This window comes from Parasteatoda tepidariorum, chromosome 7 (genome assembly GCF_982258835.1).
Source record: "Parasteatoda tepidariorum strain Cologne lab strain chromosome 7, Ptep-v5.0, whole genome shotgun sequence".
Taxonomy (NCBI): Eukaryota; Metazoa; Arthropoda; class Arachnida; order Araneae; family Theridiidae; genus Parasteatoda; species Parasteatoda tepidariorum.
Window position 1 is genome coordinate 36,501,237 of NC_141761.1, and position 23,444 is coordinate 36,524,680.

Sequence of the window (23,444 nt, forward strand, 5' to 3'; positions counted from 1 at the left end):
GGTAAACAAGCAATTTTTTTATTTGTTACTTTACCATTTTCTTACAAAACAGTCAAATAACCTTAAAAAAGAGAGTTTTTAAACTATAAAATGAGAGTGAAACCGTCTATTAACTGCTTTCACCTGATACGGTTAAAAAACCAGAATTTTATCGCATCAACTAGGAGCACGTAATGAGGCCACTTAGTTCCTTGCTGCTAGATATCATAGCCGAAAAAGCTAATCCGTCAGTCTCATGACATGAGAATAGGCGCTCGAGTCCCAAGTTTAGTTCCCAATTTGGGACCCTGACTATTAGAATACGATACTCTCATTCACGCATAGATGGCAGCACCATGAAGTTGCTTAACACAAAATAACCCAGTATTTTCCATCTCTTACGATAGACCAAACAACTAGATAAACCAATTAAACCACATCCACGGTTCATTTGATAAAACATAACTCAACCATAATCTAACTCCAGTGCCCATTACCTAACGAAAAGTCTATCTCTTACGTCCAGTTAAAGTTCTTTTTTAAATTTTTGAAGCCATGCTAGTTGTAAAAGGTTAAGAAATCGTAAAGTTTTGTATTCATGGTTGTTAAACAACAAAATGGTTGTTCAACAACATGGTTGTTAAACAACAAACCTCAAAGGTAAAAAATGTTCTTTAACCTAATTTTGTTGGTTAATTGGTTGGAGTAATAAATTGCTATGTTCCGGTTTTTTTTACTCCTTATTTTAATGCAATTAAACCAAATGCTCAGTGAAAGCCATTTTAATACATTTAGTTGAGAAAATTGTGTTATTTGTAAGACATAGCACATCTTAGCTAAAATGGAGTTTTAAAATTACTTTTGAGTTAAATATGGGTAAAAATGGTACATTTCTAAAGGCTTCAAGCAAGTTCAAAGACTTCAAAAAAGTGTGACAACAGTTTTATTATGTAATCATTCAAAACATTTGCTCCAAACGGAAAGTTGCTAACATTAAAAAGTAAAAGAAAAGTTGTTAGGATAGAAAAGTCTCCATATTTTTGTCCGAGCTTCGTATATTTTTATTGTTGAAAAAGAAACAATTTTTGTATCCTAGTTGGTAGTCGGCTAGTTAATAAATGTGTATGGTTTGTTCAATTGTTGCTGAAATAAGAAAACGTCTCTTATCCGGCTTCATCAAAATTATGTCTTCTTATTCATCGCCGCCTTTTTTTTTTTATACCTTTCAGACGTGAGCATAAGTTTTATAAATAAAAACTTAATAGTAGAGTCAGGCTTTTTATGAAATAAAAGTTTCCTAAAAAAGCAATTTATAACAAAATTTCCCTTAATATGTAAGAAAAAATGCCTTTTAAATAAAAAAATAGTATTTTATTTAAGCAAGAATTTCAATCTGAAACATGATTTACTTCCTAAAAATGCATGTAACATATAATTGTACTAAAATATGTATATATTAAAGTATGTATTATATGCTGTTGAGATGGAAGTATTGAAATGTGTTTTTCTACATTGACTTTAAAACGGCTATCTAAGTTTAAATTAATATTGTGCTCATTTTAATTCTTCTTTAAAATCATTGTATAGATATTATTTTTATCTATATACTATACTATATATTATCTATATACTATATATTTATAATGCATTTTTCTTTAATGCAATTACTTTGAATTATTAATAATTAACAACGTTTATTTTGCTTTCATTATTTTATTTCATTTCTACTCGTCAGAGCACAGCATGAAAGTCAGTTTGACTATTAACTAAAGCCCGTGAAAAATGTCATAACATCTGGACTTAATTTCACTGATTTGCTTAGAATTTATGTATAATAAAATTCAGATAACAACTGTCTGTTTATTCACGGTGCATACACAGTAAAAACTGAAACGTATCTTAGAATGTTACCCAAAATGAAATAACACCTATAACACCTTTCCAAACTCCAATATGTATTTAAGGCTATAAAACCCGTAATGGTTCTAATATCTTTCCAAATTGGACGAGTCCCGCAGTGGACTGATCGTTAAGACACGGTTCGTTCCCAGCAGATCACCGAAGTCAAGCATCACTGGCTACGGTCAGTGTGCTGGTGGGTGACCACTTGGATCAGTCTGCGTAGGGACCGAGGGTGTGCGGTATTGGTGCTCGTTAAACTGTGCTACCGTAAAGTGCTCGAGTTCGCGCTCAGGTCGTCGGGCTACCGAAGCGGGGGTGCCATCCCCTCCGCAGAGGATCAAAATTGTGATGGCATGTCTTCGGATCATTCTCAGGGATGTTTCCCAGACCGTCGCCAATAGCCCATTGTGCAGCTCTAGTGCGACGTAAATTAACAACAACAACAACAACAACAACAAATTGGACGAAAAAAATTACATGTTCAACGACTTTCAGCTTAGAATACCAATTGGGAAACGCCAATATTCAAGTTGGTTTACAGCTCTGCTACTTTAACTGTCAACCGCATTCGTTTTGCTCTTTCGGCCGTGCCATATTTGTTTTCGAACAATCGAATGTGCACTATTTTGAGGTTCCCTGTTGGACTCGGTGGAAGCCTGTTGAATTTGAAGAAGAGCCTCAGAGCTCAGATAAATCTTGATAGGCTAAATTAAACCTTACCTATTGAAACGCAGTGCTATAAGCGAAAGCAGAGAGCACGTCGCACTTTACTCTACTCAATACTCAATACAATCGAATGTTGTTTCGACAAGTCAACAAGGTAAGTGTTTGACCTTTTTCTTCCTTTTCATAACTTTATCATTATTATAATATAATTTTTAAACATTATGTGATGGGTTCATATACTGCAGAAGTGGATTTTTTGATATTTAAACCTTTGTAATATCTCATAACATATCGCTCATGGGCTGCAATAGCGGCACAACTAAAAAAAACACGATTTTTGGACTAAGAACAGGTGTAAATATGAAAATACAGATTCTTTCAGCAGCAATACTAGCACAACTCATAATTCAACTTGAAGGTAATCTTCGTTTAAGTAAACGAAAGCATTTCTTATGCGTTTTCTTTAGGAATGAAAATTTTAAAACCACTTATCTCAAAACATGATTTTTTGAGTTGTGCCGCTATTGCAGCCCATGAGCGATATAGATAACATTTTTGCCAATATAAGATTTTATTTTTTGTAATATATTTGTTTGACTTGAAAAAAATTTCTGATTAATTGACTTCGTATTTAATATTAACCCTTAAAACTTTCAAAGTTCAAATTAACATAGCAGGAGCATTTATCAAATTTAAATAGTTTTTTCCTACTTTAATTTACCGCAAATATGAAATCATTAAGGCATCGGGTTGACTTTCATTTTCAAGATTGGGCAGATTCTGTACCATCATCTCTGTTTTACCAAACAATTCAACTTTCTCTGTTTGATTTAATCGTATGCTTGAATTGGTATTTAACGTAGACATAGATTTCCTCTTAATGTTAGAGAGAAAAGGATTATATTCGTAACAAACAGATTGTATTGTAACTCTAAATAGTAAAAAATGATAAAAAATAATGATATTGTTATAACCTATTTTCTTGGTACAGCATAATCATTGAACAGTAACCATATTTTGTTAAATTATAGATTTATATATTTATTAAAATAAAATCGTTGTCACAAGACTCGTTAAAAATATTTTTTTTAATTTCCTAAATAAACAATTTTCCTTAGTATAATTTACAAGCTAGAGCAAACGCTTGCATTGTAAGTTAATTTATATAATGCCACAGAAGTTTCTCTAATTTTTCTTTAATCCGATTTAACAAATGTTATCAACCAACAATACGTAACGTTTATAAAAATAAAATGTGGTTTAAAAGTTGTGTGAAACCGCCAAGTTTGATTATGTATGAATGTGATGAATGAATACGATGTATGTGAATAAAAATTTTATAACGAGAAGAGAATAATATTACGTTTATATTCATAAATAGATACAAAAGCAAAGAGATTTTTACAAATAGAAATAAGTGTTTAACTTTATGAAATTTTAACTAATTAATTGGCAATGATCAGGCTGTTGGGTAACAAGATGCATTCCTTTCGAATAGGAATGTTAAGCTCGTCGTAGCGTTTTGGGGTAGATTAAAAAATATGTAAAAAAAAAAGAAGGAAAATTTACCCTTGAAACTTTTGTAATCAATGTTGTAATGCTAAAATATTTATCACAGGAACGAAAGTCACTGTATGTGGAAGCGCATGAAAGATAAATGTAATTTAAATCTTTGCTTACTGATAAAGCAGAGGGTGAAATTCAGGAAAATGATTATTTCTTATGTTAAAATATGAATTCCTAAAATTTTTTATAATTCGGGATGTTCCGTAACTACAGCTATTCATATGTAATTTTTGAATTCTTCTTATAAATGAAGCAAAACACACATTAATACACATTAGGGGTTAAAAATTAGTCAACAAACATGAAGGGTATCACAATTCAACAAAACATTATAGAGGAAGTTGAGCGGAAGTCATTGAACTTGCTTGATTGCCAAGGAAAACAGGGAAGAAATTTTGTAAACACATTTAAAAAAAAGAGCAAATTTAGTTTGACTGATTCAGATTTTTCACTCCCAAAATAAAGGAGGTTGCGTAATGGGGGAAATATGGCCCCTTAGTTTGGTCAGGAGAGCAGTCCTAAGTTTGGACTCATTTATGCTAATTTAACTTTTTGCGTATATCTTCATATCTCGTGATATTTTTGAGCGATTTGAAAAAAAAAAAAAAACTGCTTACAATTAAAAAATTCATTTGTCGAAAAGTAATTCGATGCAAGAAATGACTTTAGCAAATATTTATCATTTTTCATAATTTTATCTAATAATTGTTGAAAAAGTTTTGAGCTGTAAGGTATACAATTTTTTAAATCATTTTAACGAACGCAATTTTACATGGCAAATACAAAATTAGAGCGGAGCCCGTCAAATAGAGCCTGAGAAATCAAATTTTAAACATACGATTTTTTTTAAAATTTGATTTTTCAGGAATTATTCAACCGATTTCTCATTTTTGTATTTGGCCATGTAAAATTACATTCTTTAAAATTATGTAAAATATTGTATACCATAAAATTAAAATTTTTTCCTCTTATTATCAAATAAAATTATAAAAATAAAGAAATATTTACAGAAAGTTACTGTTTGCACGGAATTATCTTTGGGCAAATGAATTTTATAATTGTGTGCAAAAATTTTTCAATTCGTCTTAAAAGTTCGCGATAAATGATGAAATATGCAAAAAATAAAATTAACATTAAGGAGTCCAAAGTTTGAATCGGTCAGTAGTGTTGAGAACATGTTTCTCTGATTGCAGTTATATTATATAATTTTGAGGTCAGAAGTCGAATCCATCAAAAAAAGGTATGTTTCAATAGAATATTAAATATTTCTTTTAAACTGAACTATATTAAAGATTTCTTTTTAACTGAACTATATAAAATACTTATTTTAAACTGAATTTCTTCATTAACCAAAATAAAAGTATTTACATTTTGAAATCATTTATTCAATTCACCATATTAAGTTATTTATAGTATATGCAATAAAAAAACATTTTTTTCAAGTATAAATTCCTTTTTTGAAATTATTTCTGGAAAAATTTCAGGCAGTCCTAGATTTTATTAATCCTTACTGACTTCTCTTAAGTTTCCCGGGGGATTTACACAGCTCATAGAGATAGCAGAAATACAAATGAATGATAGATGGCAGGCTTTGTGCGATGCAACAATTTTTTTTTGTGCGGCTGAAACAAAGAACTATGTTCCCAGCAGACGTGATACAGGCATTTTTTTTTATATCAAATTTAAATAAATTGTTTTTTGTATAAATATTAGCAAAAGAAGCAGATGCAGATTTTATTTCTGGCCTGAATAATGACATGCAATATTTTTCATGTAAACTGCTGAAATTTTATTGAATTCAATTTCGATACATAGCAAAAAAAAAAAAAAAAAAAAAAAAGTAAGAAAAAAGAAAAGGAAAAGAAAAACATTTTTGTGATCAGTAAAACATTTTAAATAAAATAGGGTTTAAGTTAAAAGCTTTTACAATGCTTTCCCTTATCTTACTTGGGAACTGCAATTTCCGTCATTAATAAATTAGTCTTCTTTTTGGCTAACTATTGAAGTCTAAAAAAAATCTATGAAAAGTGCAAAACTATAATGTTTTGATTGTGCAACTGCATTACTTTGCTTCGAAGACTTTTGCTTTTTCAGATTTCATAACTACAAAAAATATTGTTGAAACTCCCAAATTTGCTACAATCAGACAAAAGGTCGAAAGAAAAAGTTAAACATGAGCTACAAATGTTGGAGGTAATCTTTGAAAAATTGTTACTTACAATTTCCTTTACATTCCTTTTTTAAACTCTTCAATTGCTTATTTCCAATCGTGAAAAACTTCTATTTTATTTAGCTATGTCGTTGTGTGTGCGACTGTAGATTACAAAAACTATTACAATTCTATATTGGAAAAAAATGGCTTTCCCAAGGAGACTATATTTGAGATAATTTAATCTTTTGATCTTTATTACACATTCAAATAAAGAAATTATAATTAATATTGTGAAATTAGTATAATAATAGCAATTAATATATAGAAAATTCGGAATTTTTAACTTGATCATCGGTTGGATAGTAAATTAAGGTTCAGAATTTCATATTTTTTCAGTAAATAAATAACTATATACGTATTTTATGTTTTTAAGTTACGTATTTTAAATTTATATTAATATTTTCAAAGCTTGTTTTTCGTGAAATGATTTATATGAAATCAATTTTTAGTCCAGTGCTATAAATTTCTTCTACCGAAGTTATTTCACATATTTCACCCCTTTTCTTTAATCTATCAAGCTGATTAACAGTAATAATATGTCAGTGTTGATATTATTCATTTTAACAGGAAAATACTACCATTGAGGAGACAATTCCACAAACGACTGAGCCATCAAAATTGATAGCGATTGGCACTGAAGAGAGCGCATGTTTCTACTAAGTGTTTAGCATTTACAACGAATAAGGCTGTCAAAGTTGTAACTTTAACTATGGAGACTTACTGGAGTTTTAACATAGAATTTTCCTCTTTCTTGTTACTAAGCAGTGTGTTGCTGACAGAAAAGATTCATGTTGAAAATTTTTAAATATGAGGTGCAGTTGTTGAATTACTTAAACAACTAAAATTATATGCAAATTTCGAAAAAAATAAATTTAATGTGACATTTTATAATTCGTTCTTCTATGTATGTCCTTGATCTTGTATATCATTTTTATTAAAATAAAATCCCTAAATGTACTTTTTCTCTATTTTCCACCCTGTATGAAATACTTTATAAATGGTGTGACTAAAGTTAACTAATGATTCTTTAATAATAGGTTGATGCTTTCCATTGTATTTCGTGTTTATTGTTTTTGAATTTTTTTTGGATGAAGATGCAAATAATCAAGGATAATAAAATAAAAATTAAGGATAAATAACGACAAAATGGCATTTTTTCCACTTTCCACCCTGCATGAATTACTTTATAAATGCTGTGAATAAAGTTAACTAATGATTCTTTAATGATAGGTTGATGTTTTCGATTGTATTTAGTGTTCATTGTTTTTGAATTTTTTTTTTTTGAATGAAGATGCAAATAATCAAGGATAATAAAATAAAAATTAAGGATAAATAGCGACAAAATGGCATTTTTTCCACTTTCCACCCTGCATGAATTACTTTATAAATGCTGTGAATAAAGTTAACTAATGATTCTTTAATGATAGGTTGATGTTTTCGATTGTATTTAGTGTTTATTGTTTTTGATTTTTTTTTTGAATGAAGATGCAAATAATCAAGGATAATAAAATAAAAATCAAGGATAAATAACGAAAAAAATGGCATTTTTTCCACTTTTTACCCTGCATGAATTACTTTATAAATGCTGTGAATAAAGTTAACTAATGATTCTTTAATGATAGGTTGATGTTTTCGATTGTATTTAGTGTTTATTGTTTTTGAATTTTTTTTGGATGAAGATGCAAATAATCAGGGATAATAAAATAAAAATTAAGGATAAATAACGACAAAATGGCATTTTTTCCACTTTCCACCCTGCATGAATTACTTTATAAATGCTGTGAATAAAGTTAACTAATGATTCTTTAATGATAGGTTGATGTTTTCGATTGTATTTAGTGTTTATTGTTCTTGAATTTTTTTTTTGAATGAAAATGCAAATAATCAAGGATAATAAAATAAAAATTAAGGATAAATAACGACAAAATGGCATTTTTTCCACTTTCCACCCTGCATGAGTTACTTTATAAATGCTGTGAATAAAGTTAACTAATGATTCTTTAATGATAGGTTGATGTTTTCGATTGTATTTAGGGTTTATTGTTTTTGAATTTTTTTTGGATGAAGATGCAAATAATCAAGGATAATAAAATAAAAATTAAGGATAAATAACGACAAAATGGCATTTTTTCCACTTTCCACCCTGCATGAATTACTTTATAAATGCTGTGAATAAAGTTAACTAATGATTCTTTAATGATAGGTTGATGTTTTCGATTGTATTTAGTGTTTATTGTTTTTGAATTTTTTTTTTGAATGAAGATGCAAATAATCAAGGATAATAAAATAAAAATTAAGGATAAATAACAACAAAATGGCATTTTTTCCACTTTCCACCCTGCATGAATTACTTTATAAATGCTGTGAATAAAGTTAACTAATGATTCTTTAATAATAGGTTGATGTTTTCGATTGTATTTAGTGTTTATTGTTTTTGAAATTTTTTTGGATGAAGATGCAAATAATCAAGGATAATAAAATAAAAATTAAGGATAAATAACGACAAAATGGCATTTTTTCCACTTTCAACCCTGCATGAATTACTTTATAAATTCTGTGAATAAAGTTAACTAATGATTCTTTAATGATAGGTTGATGTTTTCGATTGTATTTAGTGTTTATTGTTTTTGAATTATTTTTTTGAATGAAGATGCAAATAATCAAGGATAATAAAATAAAAATTAAGGATAAATAACGACAAAATGGCATTTTTTCCACCTTCCACCCTGCATGAATTACTTTATAAATGCTGTGAATAAAGTTAACTAATGATTCTTTAATGATAGGTTGATGTTTTCGATTGTATTTAGTGTTTATTGTTTTTGAATTTTTTTTGGATGAAGATGGAAATAATCAAGGATAATAAAATAAAAATTAAGGATAAATAACGACAAAATGGCATTTTTTCCACTTTCCACCCTGCATGAATTACTTTATAAATGCTGTGAATAAAGTTAACTAATGATTCTTTAATGATAGGTTGATGTTTTCGATTGTATTTAGTGTTTATTGTTTTTGAATTTTTTTTTTGAATGAAGATGCAAATAATCAAGGATAATAAAATAAAAATTAAGGATAAATAACGACAAAATGGCATTTTTTCCACTTTCCACCATGCATGAATTACTTTATAAATGCTGTGAATAAAGTTAACTAATGATTCTTTAATGATAGGTTGATGTTTTCGATTGTATTTAGTGTTTATTGTTTTTGAATTTTTTTTTTGAATGAAGATGCAAATAATCAAGGATAATAAAATAAAAATCAAGGATAAATAACGCCAAAATATTTTTTTATCAGGAAAAAATAAAAACTTTTCAGCACAACTACGAACTCTGACATTGCTAAACTAAAAGCTCTTTTATGTTAAAATAAATGAATATTTTATTAATAGCAAACCATTCGTACTAGAAGTTACTTTTACTATTATATTAGGTGTACCTGAAAGTAATGTTGCGCATTAAATATTCGTCAGTCTTAAAACCCAATTCATTTTTTTCGGTTCATTTTTGATCCGGCATTGAAAGGTTGTAGCTAATGAGGGTGAATACATTATTAATTAAAAATGAAATCTTGATAACAAATATCAAATGCACCAAAACGACATTACTTTCCGGTCCTGTTTCATTTTGTAGAAAGTTGATTTTGATTTTTGAGTGTTCTCGAAGAGTAACATAACATGCACTTTAATTTAATTTTTACCCTTTCAAAAATATTATGAATCAATTTTATTATTAATTAAAAAGCTTTTAAATTTATATAATTTTCTTAGTTTTTCCGTGAGTGAAAAAAGTAAGTTTTTGTAAAATAAACCATTTTATTAATAAGTGTTCTTTTAATAAAAATGTATTTGAAGAAACTAAGTATTATAATTTGTCTATATATTGACTTATTCACGAGAATCGATTATTTCAGCTTTTTGAAATAGGATTAGCTTCTACATTAGGAATTCATAATCCCAATTTCCTTTAAATATCAGTTATTTCTCGTCTTAAGGATATTCGTAGGAGTTTAAGTATAAGCATGTGCTTATATTTATTTTTGCGTACGGGCTTTTAACTAATATGTTTATTCACGATTTCATGCACCTTATGGATAAAACTAGCACGATTATCCAAAAAGATGTTACCATGACAACTGTAAACAATCGAACATTTTCCATTCTTGATCAGGAAAAGGATCGAAAACATCATTAAGATTTAAATTTATAAATGTTCGAAAGCTTTATATTTAAGAATGTTTTGATTGCTCGCACAGTTTGAGAATTATTTTGAGGAAATATGTTTAAAAACGAAATAACAATAAACTTCACTCTTAATTAAATTCGCGTGATTTGACATATTTTGTTTTCAATCGATTATAAAAAAATTAAAGTTAGGAATTTTCTTATAAATGGTAAAAAGCCCCAATGGAAAAAAAACCCCGAAATTTGAAAGACAATTTGAGCAATTTGAAAAATAAGAAATTGCAAAGAAAGCAAAACTGCGCCAGACATGAAAATTAAAAAAATGTTTTTCTTATATTTTCTTAAAAATTTCAGCAATTGATTTGAATTTCAAATTTCACCTAGAGTTTTTTTTATATCAGAATACGAGTAATTTTAATTTTTTTTAATTTGTACTTTAAGTATCATTTTTTAAATGTTACATTTTATTTATACAATTCATCACAGTAAACGTTTACTACAGTAATAAAAATTAATACTGAAAAGACAGTAAATGAGTGTAGTATACAAGGCTACTCATTCGGAAAAATTTTATTGTATTGAAAAATTCCAGTAGTTTTTAAATTTGATCTTGTTCAGTAAAATATTTATTACAAATAGTATTTCTACAAATATTTTGTTAAATTAAAAAATAAAAATCATTTTAGCCGTAATTGAAGCATTGATAACTAATACAACACGTGGCAACAATTGAGAAATGAAAAATAGTTATAAAAGATCGAAAATGTTTCCTTTTTCTAAAATAGAAATGTCACAATATACTTTGACATGAGAAAAATATTTTGTACTACATAGGCTAAGGCGAAAAAAAAAACGTGAATAAAGCACAAATCACACAAATATGGACAGGAATTAAAACTATAAAAAAGGCAAATAAATTTACCCAATAAGTTCCATTTATACCAGAATATCCAAAAGAATAGGGTATATGTAGACTGTCCATTTTTGTATTTGATATTCGGATTATTCGCGTTGTTTTTCACTTTAGTATACTTTGGTATATAATAAAAATGACTTCAGAAAATCTAAAGAAATAAAATTAAAATTCATGTTTAAATTTTATTTTCATATTTTGAATTTCACTTTATACAATATGTATATCTTCTTCTGTGTTAGAAAAAAAAGATAATACATTTCAAATGATATTTTTTATCCCAAAATCCAATTATTTTTAAAGTGGGTTTAGAACAATATTTTATTTCTTTTTATTTTGCTAGAAAATCATCTGAAATTTATGTTTAAGCATTGGTAGAAAATGCTTTTTAAATTTCTTACTCTTGACATTTTAATAGAGGTGGAAATAATCTATTTATTTCGAAGGCTTTAGAGGCATTATAACATGGATTTCAATAATGTAATCAAATTTCATTGGGTTTGCTAAAAATATATTTTTGTGGAAACTGCTTAAATATTGTATAAAGAAAAAATTTATTTCGATTTTTTTAATTTTTTTCTCTACACCATCTTTAGCTAACACAAAAATATCAGATTGCATCCATGCGTAGCTTCTATTTACATTTAAGCGCAATGCATGCTAAAGACAAATAAAAACTTTAATTTTAATCGAAGTATCTTTTGAAATTAGTGGTGAAATATGAATAAAATTGAAATCAGGGAGCATGCATATTTTAAATGCACAATATTTTCAAACTATTAGCCAAAGTATTTAAATCACTTTTTTACACTTCATTTTCATACGAAATTGAACAAGATTTATACAGTACTTTTTGATATACTAATTGTTAATAAAACTATTTACATATTTTTCATTTTCATGAAACATAATTCGGGGCGATTTTTGCACATATTTGCTGAATCAATTAATTGTTATTTTAATTGAAGTAAAAAAAAATCTCTACTGTGCTGAGAGTTAATAAAATTGTGATGAGGGAGCATGCATATTTTAAATACAATGTTAATTAAAGAAGATTTTTCACGGATTGTTACCAATATCAACCTATTTTAGATATTTAATAAAAACGACAAAATTAAATTTATTCCGACATTTGATTTCCAATTTGTCATTTATAGTATTCCACTTTCTAAAATAAAAGATGCTCTTTTGAATGAATACTAAGAATTCGGGGATCTGCTAGTTTTGCTACCAGAAAATTCCAATAATTATGTGTCTTTTTAATAGTTATCTCTATAATGTAAATTGTTTTTTACTCAAATGAATAGAATACTACAAGGATAAATTTTTTCGTCACTTCTTTCAAAACTATTTTCACATTATCAGGAAAAATTTATGCTCCAAACATTAAATTTGCTTTTCGATTTATTGACTCAATCGTTCAATTATCTTTAAATTTCGAAATAGTATAATTTTGTTAAATACAGAGTGCTTAAAAAGTCCCGGACCCATTTTGATGCTTAATAACTCATAAAATAATAAAGATAGATTAAAATTAATAACATAAATGGTTAGATAGACTCAAAAAGTTTCATGACCATTGTCAGTGAACTTCCACGTTGCCCCCTTCGTCGCACGAAGAATATTAAGTCGATAGTTACGCCAGGTAGCTTTCTTTTTTAAAGAAAAGACGGTCTCACCAGTCGTATACTTAGACATGTTGGAAAGCTTTGTATTTCCACAACTAGAAGATCTTCAGCCACATGTCCTTTTGCAACAAGATGGTGTACCACCTCATTGGGGTATCATTATTCGTAGTTTTTTGAATGACCATTTTCCTGAAAGATGGATTGGGCGAGGAGGTCCAATTCCTTGGCTACCCAGATCACCTGGATATAACAACGCTGGACTTTTTTCTTTGGGGATTTATAAAGGACAATGTTTACAGAAGGATCTTGTCGAACATTGATGACCTAAAAGCCAGAGTTACAATCGCAATAGCCTCTGTGGATGCCGACATGCTTGCCGCTACCTGGCGTGAAATTGACTATCGACTTGACTATCCGTGCGACGAAGGGGGCACATGTGGAAGTTCATTGACGAGGGTCATGAAACTTTTTGAGTCTATCTAACCATTTATGTTATTAATTTTAATCTATCTTTATTATTTTATGAGTTATTAAACATCAAAATGGGTCCGGGACTTTATAATCACCCTGTACTACAGTGATGGAAAAAGATTCCCAACAAGAAGAAGAAAAAAAATTGTGGAGTATTGAAATTTCGGCAATGCGTTTGTCTGATAAAAATATTTAATTGATTAAAGTTTCAAGATCACAGGTAAATGCAATTAAGAGAAAAAGCATTTCGAACGTGAAATACTGGTGCATTAATAACCGGTGTAACCACCAGAATTTTAATTGCAAGCATACAAAACGGTATGCATTGCGTCATACAGATGCTGTATGTCATTTTGTGGAATTCCTTGTTTTAATAAGTAAACCTGTAAACCTTTTTCAAGACCACATAAGTTTGTAAAGCATAAAAGCAGACTGGTGTTGAGACACTTTTCATTAGCTGTTTGCATGAGTGAGGGGAGACAAAGGAGGGAGGTGTTTGCTGGGAGCGGAGGGGAATGGGGCTGTTTAGGGGGTGAGGAGAGCGGGACCCTTTGTTAGGAGGCAGGTTTTTTTCCTGGCAATACTTCCACACCTCGATGGAGTTAACCTGTGCCTCCGGAACAGGTTCACATGGGGGCCTATGAGAGTTGGTCTTCTCCTCACTTATATGTTCTTTGTGTTGCACTTGGTCAGTCAATACGGGGATAGTTAATGCCGGTTGTGGATGACGATGAAGTTGACGTCCAATGATGTCCCATACGTGGTCGATTGGTGAAAGATCTGGTGATTTAGAAGGTCAAGGCAGAATGCAGACATTCTGTAGAGCATGTTAGGTTACAACAGCAGCATGAGGGCGAGTGCTATCCTGTTTGAAAATATCCAATTGAATGCTGTTCATGAATGGCAACAAAATAGGCTGGATCACCCGGCTACAGTACAAATTTACCGTCAAGGTGAGTAGAGTAACCACGAAAGTGCTCTTGCTGTCATAGGAAATTACTCCCCATAATCACAGGTGTAGCTCTTGTGTGTCTAGGCCGGAGTGAGGTCTATAGAAGGCCCTCTCTTGCCCTCCTTCTAACCAATATACGGCTTGCACTGACACCAAGGAAAAACCAATTTTCATCAGAAAACACAATAGATCTCCACTCTGTCCTTCAGTGAGCTCTAACTCGACACCAATCACGTCGTAAACGGCAGTGGTTTGAAGTGAGTGGAATGCAACTTACAGGGCATCTCACTCGGTGCTGTACTTAAAGTTTTCGATTTGTAACAGTTCGTTGTGTCACTGCTGTGCAAACTGCAGCTCGAATTTCTGATGCAGACGTAGTACGGTGCACCACAGTCATACGCCGTATACGAAGATCTTCCCTCCGATTAGTGCCGCGCGGCCTCCCAGAATTCGGTCTTCTTGAAGCAGTATCTTCTCTTGACCACTGCTGCTAACAATCATGCACAGTGAGCCGTGGTGGCTCAGGAGAAATAGTGTCCAATGAGGTGTACCGGGTTCGAATACGACCGATTTGAATACGATACGGCTATAAACTGGAAAATATGGTTTCCAGATAAGCTGACCAGCGTCACGAGAAAACCAAAAAACTGGTAGTAAGGTTTTCAGAAGGATATTCGAAAACTCATTCCTTTACATTTTCAATTTAATATCCGGAAAAAGGATTTCCTGATAGAGAATAGCAGAGAGTTCCTAGCAGAGAGCAGGAATTTCGGGTAAAAACAGAATATTCCTGCAGAGAACAGTAATTCCTGGTAGAGATGAAAAATTCCAAGCAGGAAACAGAAATTCCTGTCAGAGAACAGAAATAATTTAAATTAAAAATTTCTGGTAGAGGACAGAAATTTCAGGCAGAAACCAAAAATAACTTTTGCTAACATAAATAGCTTTCTTTAAAGTTATAAGTAAGGAAAAGAGGAAAGTTATTTTTGAGTGATTCTTTAAAAATTTTGCTACCAGTTTTTTTAATTTTGTCAGGACATTGGTCGGCCTAAATCCTTAGTATAATCGCAATAGTGGTCAAATATTTGGTCTGAATCTTAGTTTCGATTTTTTAAGTATTTTCCATAACACGGGAAATTTTTCAGCGAACTGAAAAGTTTTTAAAAATACATCATCAATTTAAAATAATATAATATCAAAAAATTAAAAAAAACTTCATGTTCCTTCATGTTGACCGTTTAGTCTTATACGTAAAAAAATATATTATTTTTGAAAACATTTTAAATACCAAATATTTCCATCAAGCAATTAATTCTTTTGCTAAAAATATTCGGCTTCAATTTTTCTTTGGCTAAAAATATTCGATGTTTATGTATAATTGTTATATTTTATTGCTGCTTCAAAAGAATCCTTAGAGAATAAATCATTCTCCTAAATATTTTCGTAAGAGAGCGAGGAAGAAAAAAAAATCGCCTTAAAAACATTTTCCTACCATTGAGGAAAACACAAAGAATAAAAAGATGCTGCAACTTTAGTACTAAGAAAAACAAATTGAAAACTGATTTGTTTAGTTGTGGATCTAATTTTTCTCGCTTCGGCATTTTTAATTCATCTGAATAGAGATGTAAATTCTTTCTTTCGAATTGTTGAAAAGATTTAAAAATCCCGGAGAAAAGATCGCTGAGGTATCAAGAATATATTAAGCAACACGTTTTCTTTAGCAAAAGAAGGAGTTCCAGTTCACTACAAAGAATTGAGGATAAACTCATACACCTTTGCATTCAAAACCTATTGTAGAATGAGTTGTTTTTCCGCAAGTATTGGAGTTATATAAATATTTATGCCCTAAAGTAATTTACTTTTATTTGATGCTACAAAAGTCTTTGTGTATTTTGTGCCAAATGATGTTCAGTGATTTTAAAATCTTACATGTCTATTCTAAAAATATAGAAATCCACTAAAAATTAGGCTGTTTAAAATAAATGATGCAGCAAATAAATTTGGAGTAAAATGATGAATATAAATTATAGTTCTGAAACATAGACGGAAATATTGGAGCACATATAAAGGTGTTTTCTCAATTTCCATCCATCTTAATATAATTTGACATTAAGGCGTGCTTTGTTAGAAAGTCGATAGAATTTTTTTTATTTGTGTTGGCAACAAAGAACTGAAAACTGAAATATCAAGCGAAGGCGCAGTCATAAGAATGAGAGTCAAAACAACATTTGATGAAAGAAAGGCGTTAGCAAAATAGCATTTTCTTAAGAAAGAACAAGACATCTAATTTAAGTGCAAATTACCTGCATTTAGACATGAGTTTTCATTTATTATAATAATGAATGACACGTTTGTCTGTCTATGCGTCTGTCTGTCTCTCTTAGAACCCCAGAACCAGTCCTGAAGTTTGAGCAGTGGGAGAAAAGGGCAATTTTAGCTCGCTATCCTAATAATTCAATTACATCGTGCAAGTGAGACAATTATAAAAGGAAATTTCTCATTGGTATGGAGCTAGTGCAATTCATATAAAGAAAACTGAAAATGATTCTGATTTTTAAATATTTATTGATTGCATCAGTGATTGTGATGTTTGCCTTCTTATTAGTCTCAATAATAAAAAATAGGAGTTTATTGCACGCTATCAATAATCAAAGTGAGCGTCGTAGCACAGCTGAATTACTCGACCAAATTAGTATTCCTTAAGTAATTTGAAACGCCGAATTTATTTCTTTTTTTTTTTTAATAATTTTGCTTTTAAATGCATTTCTATAAAACTAAATAATAAAAAATAAACGGTATTTGAAATAAAAAAGAAGTTATGTACTGAAAAGAAAAATTAATGAAGAAATTAAATTAAATTGTTCGGAAGAAAGGTAAAAAATCGTCGTTCTATTAAAGTCAATGATGCTTGAATAATTTTGAAAACAATTAATAAATGATAGTCACCGATGTAATTTTTAAAAAAAATGAGCTCCCCACTGAACAGAAAAATTAATTGGAGAATGATATTAAGTCCTTTAGGAGAAGCGTAGTAAATCGTCATACAATTATTTTTGCCTATAACTCTTAATTATTTTGTTAATATGTACTAACTGAAATAAAAAAAAATGTACTAAAAAGCAAAATTAATGGAGAAATGGTTCTCTTTCGTTTAGAAGAAAAATGAAAAATCGCCATACTATTTTTCGCAGAAATGGTAAATTAATTTTGGCAAGAATTATTAACATAAATAAAAAAATAAACTATATACTAGAAATCGTTTTTTTATACAAAAAATCTTTTTTTTTAATTTTAAGGAGAAATATTACTAATTCGTTCAGGAGAAAAGTAAAAAAAAATCTACATGCTACAATCGAAGCTAATTATACTTCCAACAATTTTGATAGTAGGTACTAATTAAAATAAAACTATAAGCTACGTACTAAAACGTTTCGTTTTGGGCATGTTTTTCTTCCGTCTCCTACTATTTGACTATTATTAGATAAGCGGACCTGTTGAAAATCTACCTTGCCTGCTGAAGCAACAAGTACTAACTACAAGAAAGTACAAGTTGAACTACAAGTACTAGCAACAAGCTAAACTACATGAAAGATAAATAAAAACTTTGTTGCTATAGCAACGAGAGCTGCCGCGGTACAAATTAATCAGACTGAACTGCGCATTGACAAATGTACCCAAAGAGATGCGCTCCTCTTCAACCGATTTCATCACTTACCTACCTGTTCGAAACTCGGATATTATATTGTCAGTTAGCTCTCTATTTCGACTAAGAAGTTGCTTTATGCTGCCGACAAACAAGGAGAATCTTCGTGATTCGCATGATTCAACAGATGATTCTTCCTCATCTTCTTTTGAATCTTCTTCTGAAGAAGAAGTAAGAAATTTTTTTTTTCTTCAAATAATTATTTATTTTATTTCATTTCATTTATTTTATTTTGTTTATTTCATTATATATATTTTATTTTCTTAATTTAATTTATTTATTTAATATTATTTAGTTCTATTTTATTTATTTAATTTAATTTTACTTATTTTAACGGCGAAACATACACTAAAGATAAAAAAAAATCCGGTTGCAGTGGTGTATATTGAAAAATTTTAATTTTATTTATTTAATTACAATTTATTTAATTTCAATTTCTTTACCAAATTTTATTTATTCATTTTATTCTAGTCATTTAATGAATTAAATTTAATTTTATTTATTTTAACAATGAAACACGCACATACAGATAAGAAAATCCAGTAACAGTAGTGTATATTAAGACACATTTATTTAATTTATTTATTTCAATTTAATTTAATTTATTCTACTTAAATAATTTATTTAATTTTATTTTATTTATTTTAATGACAAAACACACTTTACATACAAAAAAATCCAGTTACAGTAGTGTTTATTTCGAAAAATTGAATTTTTTAAATTTATTTTAGTTATTTAATTTAGTTTAATTTATTTTAACGATGAAACACAGACTATAGATAAAAAAATCCAGTTATTAAAAATCTAAGTAAAAATACAGTAATTAAGTAAATTAAGTAAAAATCCAGTATCCCAGGGATTTATATAGAGAAAAAATTATCTAATCTATTTAACTTTATTTTATTTATTTTATTTTATTCTATTTTTTTATTCCATTTATTTTATTCATTTAATTGGATTTTATCTCTTTTGTTTCATTTATTTTATTTTATTCTATTTTTTTATTCCATTCATTTTATTCATTTAATTGGATTTTATTTCTTTTGCTTCATTTATTTTATTTTATTTTATCTGCTTTATTTTGTTTTATTTACATTATTTATTTTATTTTATTTACATTATTTATTTTATTTTATTTTATCAATTTTATTTTATTAATTTTATTTTTCAACGATAAAACCCACACCATAGGTAAAAGAAATCTACTTACAGTGGTGTATATAGAGAAATATTTCTTTCATTTATTTAACTTAATTTTTTTAAAGTTTAATTTTATTGTATTTATTTGATTTCATTCTATTTATTTCAGCGACAAAAAACCTTAACAAATAAAAAAACCCTGTTAAAGTGGTGCATATTGAGAAAAAAAAACGAGCATCAATTCAACAATCAAACATTTAAACATATTTTTTTAAAGCATCAAAAGACATATTAAAAATATCAAGGTCTTTAGCATGTTCTTAAAAATATCGTCAAATATGCATACAGAACAATTTTTTCATAGTTATGCTTACAAAATGAGTTTACAAATAATTATTCCTTTTGTATATAGTGACTTTTTTCAGAAAAAGGAATCCTTCTTAAAACATCAGATCAATTGATATAATTATTTAGCATTTTATGGAAAATAATAAAGTACACGAATTTCTACGAAATCAAAAATATTTTGTAATTTAGAAAGAGAAACATCCTGAAAATAATAATAATGCTTAGGTGTTTTATAATATAGAAAAAGTAGAAAAATATTTTGAATCTTAATTGCATAATAATATACTTTTTCTTACAGAGTATATTTTTATGCGTAGGCAGACCAAGTAAATTACAACAAATTAAAAAGTTTTTTCTCGTTATAGGAAAGTCAACAAATAAAGCCAATGCGTATTTTACTGTACGTGCTTTACTGTAACTTGCAGTAACTAACTTAAAAACTTTACTGTAACTTACTTTAACTATCTTTAAGTTAATAAAACTAACCTATTTTACTATAACTTACAGTAAGTAACTTAAAATGTACCTTACAGTAACTTTTTGTTACTAAATTACATCTTACTTCACTACAACTATTAACTATTTTAACCAATCAAATGCGTAATCCTGGCCACTACTTTACTACTATTCTTTACTACTTTTTATGTACAATTTCTTCATTTCGAAAATATTTGAATTCGATTTATAAAAAAATAGCTTTTTTTTATAACACTGTCTAAAGTTGTTAAACGTAAATAATTTAAGAAGAAAACTGATAAGTTGTATTTTTCCATCTGGTTTGCTATCACAATAAAGATTTTGAAAGTGTCTATATATTCATTGTGTAAAGCATTAACATTTAAAAACGCACATTTCTTGGTAGAAATATGGGTTTTTCCACTTTTTAAAATATGCAATTACTTCTTTAAACTTTATTCTCAATTTTATTATTTAAAAAAATTGTTTGATTGTTTTGTTTGGTATTGTAATTTGTGTAGTACAAACCAAACACAATTGTTTTATTAAATGAGTTGAAACAATTATACAACTGGAAAAAAACATTGGTGATTTCATGGCAATCATTTTTTTAATTATTGCTTTCAGGTTTAACAGAAATAATAAATAAAATAAAAATCTCGTAAAAAAATTTCACTACTTTTCTGCAGAAAATCCAATCAGTGCGTAAAACAGGAAGCATTACAAGATTCACAAATATGCCCTTACAATTGGAATATTTTACAAAAAAAATGTTAAATTTTGAAGTAAAAATTAACTTTATGGTTTGACTTATGTCTCAGAGCCATGGAACATGTTTAGAAATGAGTAGAAGATATTTACGATATTTGAAAGGAAAGTTTTGAGAACCATCCATTGACAGTATAATTATCAGGAGAAAAAGTTATAATTTCGACATTTATAAAATTTTTAAGAATGTTATCATTAAATTTATAAAACTAAGTAGAATGAGATGATCAGGCCACGTAATAAAAATGAGCTCAGGGCAAACAGAATTGATGATTTTTATTAGACCTTAAATAACACGAGGGAGCAACAATTAACGAAGAGAAAGATTAAAAAAAAAAGAGATTGGAAAGATGAAAGTGGATGAGTATTTGGTCATCTTCAAAGAGAAGAACTGGAGATCAATTTCCGCAAGAAAAATAGATTAGGAAAAGCTTCTACGGAAGGCCCAGACACAAAATTCTGTCACGCCAATGCTAATGATGACAGTTAAATTTTATCTATTTATACTTCGTTTAATGCCTCTACCAGTTCTAAAATGTGTTTAGATCTACCCTCAGTGGTTCAATTTCATCCCATTACCATTTCAATGAGTCAAACAATTGGTTCAAATTTGTATCTTGGTTACATCAAAATCATAAGGTATCTAAACACATATATGCTTCTAGATGTCCAAATTTGAGTTTTTTTTAGCTTTTATTTGATTTTTTTAATAGGATATTTGCAGTGAGGGGAGTTATAGGAACACATATGGTGTTAGGAGAGATGAATTTAACCCACCGTGAGTATTCTTTATTTTTATATCAAATATGTTTACCTTTTCCTTAACGGAAGCTGTTTCCTGTTTTGCTAATAATTTTATTATTAATAAAATTATATCTTTGTATTAACTTTATTAATTGCAAGTATTTGAGTGCTTGCGGTAGTGGACAAGAAGTTGGATGACTGGAAATAGGTTAAAGTATCACCACTGTGGCCACTGTAATGGAAATGACAAAAAGTCTCCTCTCAAATTTTGGAAAACAAAGATTTTGTTGCTTCTGCTGATCTAATGTATATAATGAAATCATTCACTTAAGATTGCAGATATTTTATGAAAAATATTATTAATATCAAAGATATAAAAGTTTGAGTGAATACGATTAGTTGCAATTACACAAATAATCATTCAAAACATTATAAAAACAAATAGAAGAATATTATTAAGAGATATTTTTTCTTTAATAAATTTGATGTAGTTTCAATTGCATACGCTGTTCGTAACTTTCAGCTTTTAAATGAGTAAGCTTTAAGATTTTAAATGACAAATATGTGTAAAAAGAGAATTGGTATCTTAAGAGAAGTGTATTTAAATCATTTAAATCAATAAATAATTTATTTTAAGAAATACTTTTAAAAAAGAAAAGAATATTTCAGAGGCATCATCTGATACCGTTTATAGTCCATAACTTAAAACTCAATTAATATTTTACTTGAATGAAGGCTAGGAAAGAAATAATACAGTCAACAAATTCAATTGATACTGCCATCTGGTAACCATTATCTAAAATGAAAGGTCTTTATTACTCATTTAAAGAAAATAAAGCATTAAATTTGCTTTTTATTTTGCTTGTATTTTTAATGTTAGAATAAGGGAGGAAGCTACATAAAAAAGAAACTAATGATTAAATTATATTTTCTATAAATTTGGAATTGAAAAATAAATCTGTTATTACCACCAAGCAGAAGTAATGGTTACGATTCTGTTTAATTTTCAGAAGAGAGAATTACTAATTTAAAACTATATATATATATATATATATATATATATATATATATATATATATATATATATATATATATATATATATATATATATATATATATATATATATATATATATATATATATATATATCCTAGAACTCCCATTTATGACCCAATTTTCTTCGAAACTTTGTCTATCTCCCAAAATTTGAGGGTAAGGAATCGAAATGTGTAAAAGAAAAACTATTTTTAATTAACTAAAGTACGTTTTTGACTGATTTCACTTCTTAATTAAATATATATATATATATATATATATATATATATAATTTAGAAATGCTGCATTGTTCAAATGATTAGTGCAATTATTAAATTATTTGTGATTATTCGAAGGAGATTTTCCTGCTCTTTATCTTTCAATGCAAAAGTTTGAAAGAAAAGAAAAAGTAAAAGTAATTATTATCATTAATTTATTAAATAACAAATTTAAACTTAAATACATATACCTTTGAATTTAATAATAATAATAACAATAACATATATATATATATATATTTATTTATGCCTTAAGAAAAGAAAGGAGATTTAAAGTATTGGCTCATCTTAACAGTTTAATAATTTGTGTATGTTAGTTGTAGTACATGTATTTGTTCATGTTAATTGTTTTGCATTTTGAGTTTGAATCATATTAATTTACAGGTAGAGAAACAAAAATGTAGTAACTGACTTGTGTATTTATTTTACTTATGTATTTATTTTAATGTATCCCATGTATGTATTTATTTTACTTATAAAATTTACTCTTCTAACTC

At 28.2% G+C, this 23,444-nt stretch overlaps 1 protein-coding gene across 2 annotated transcripts in view; it reads left to right on the forward strand.

Moving 5' to 3' along the window:
* The first annotated feature begins 2,447 nt into the window (after positions 1-2,447).
* Positions 2,448-23,444, forward strand: part of LOC107440029 (uncharacterized) — a 29,931-nt gene continuing 8,934 nt past the window's right edge. The window contains exons 1-2 of one of the 2 annotated variants that reach the window (XM_071183578.2): positions 2,448-2,701; positions 21,604-21,668. In XM_071183578.2, coding sequence (XP_071039679.2) covers positions 2,678-2,701; positions 21,604-21,668 — 89 coding nt within the window. In that variant the 5' untranslated portion in view covers positions 2,448-2,677. Of the gene's footprint in view, positions 2,702-18,173; positions 18,350-21,603; positions 21,669-23,444 lie in introns of those variants that run through there. The other variant, XM_016052807.4, reaches the window with a different exon arrangement.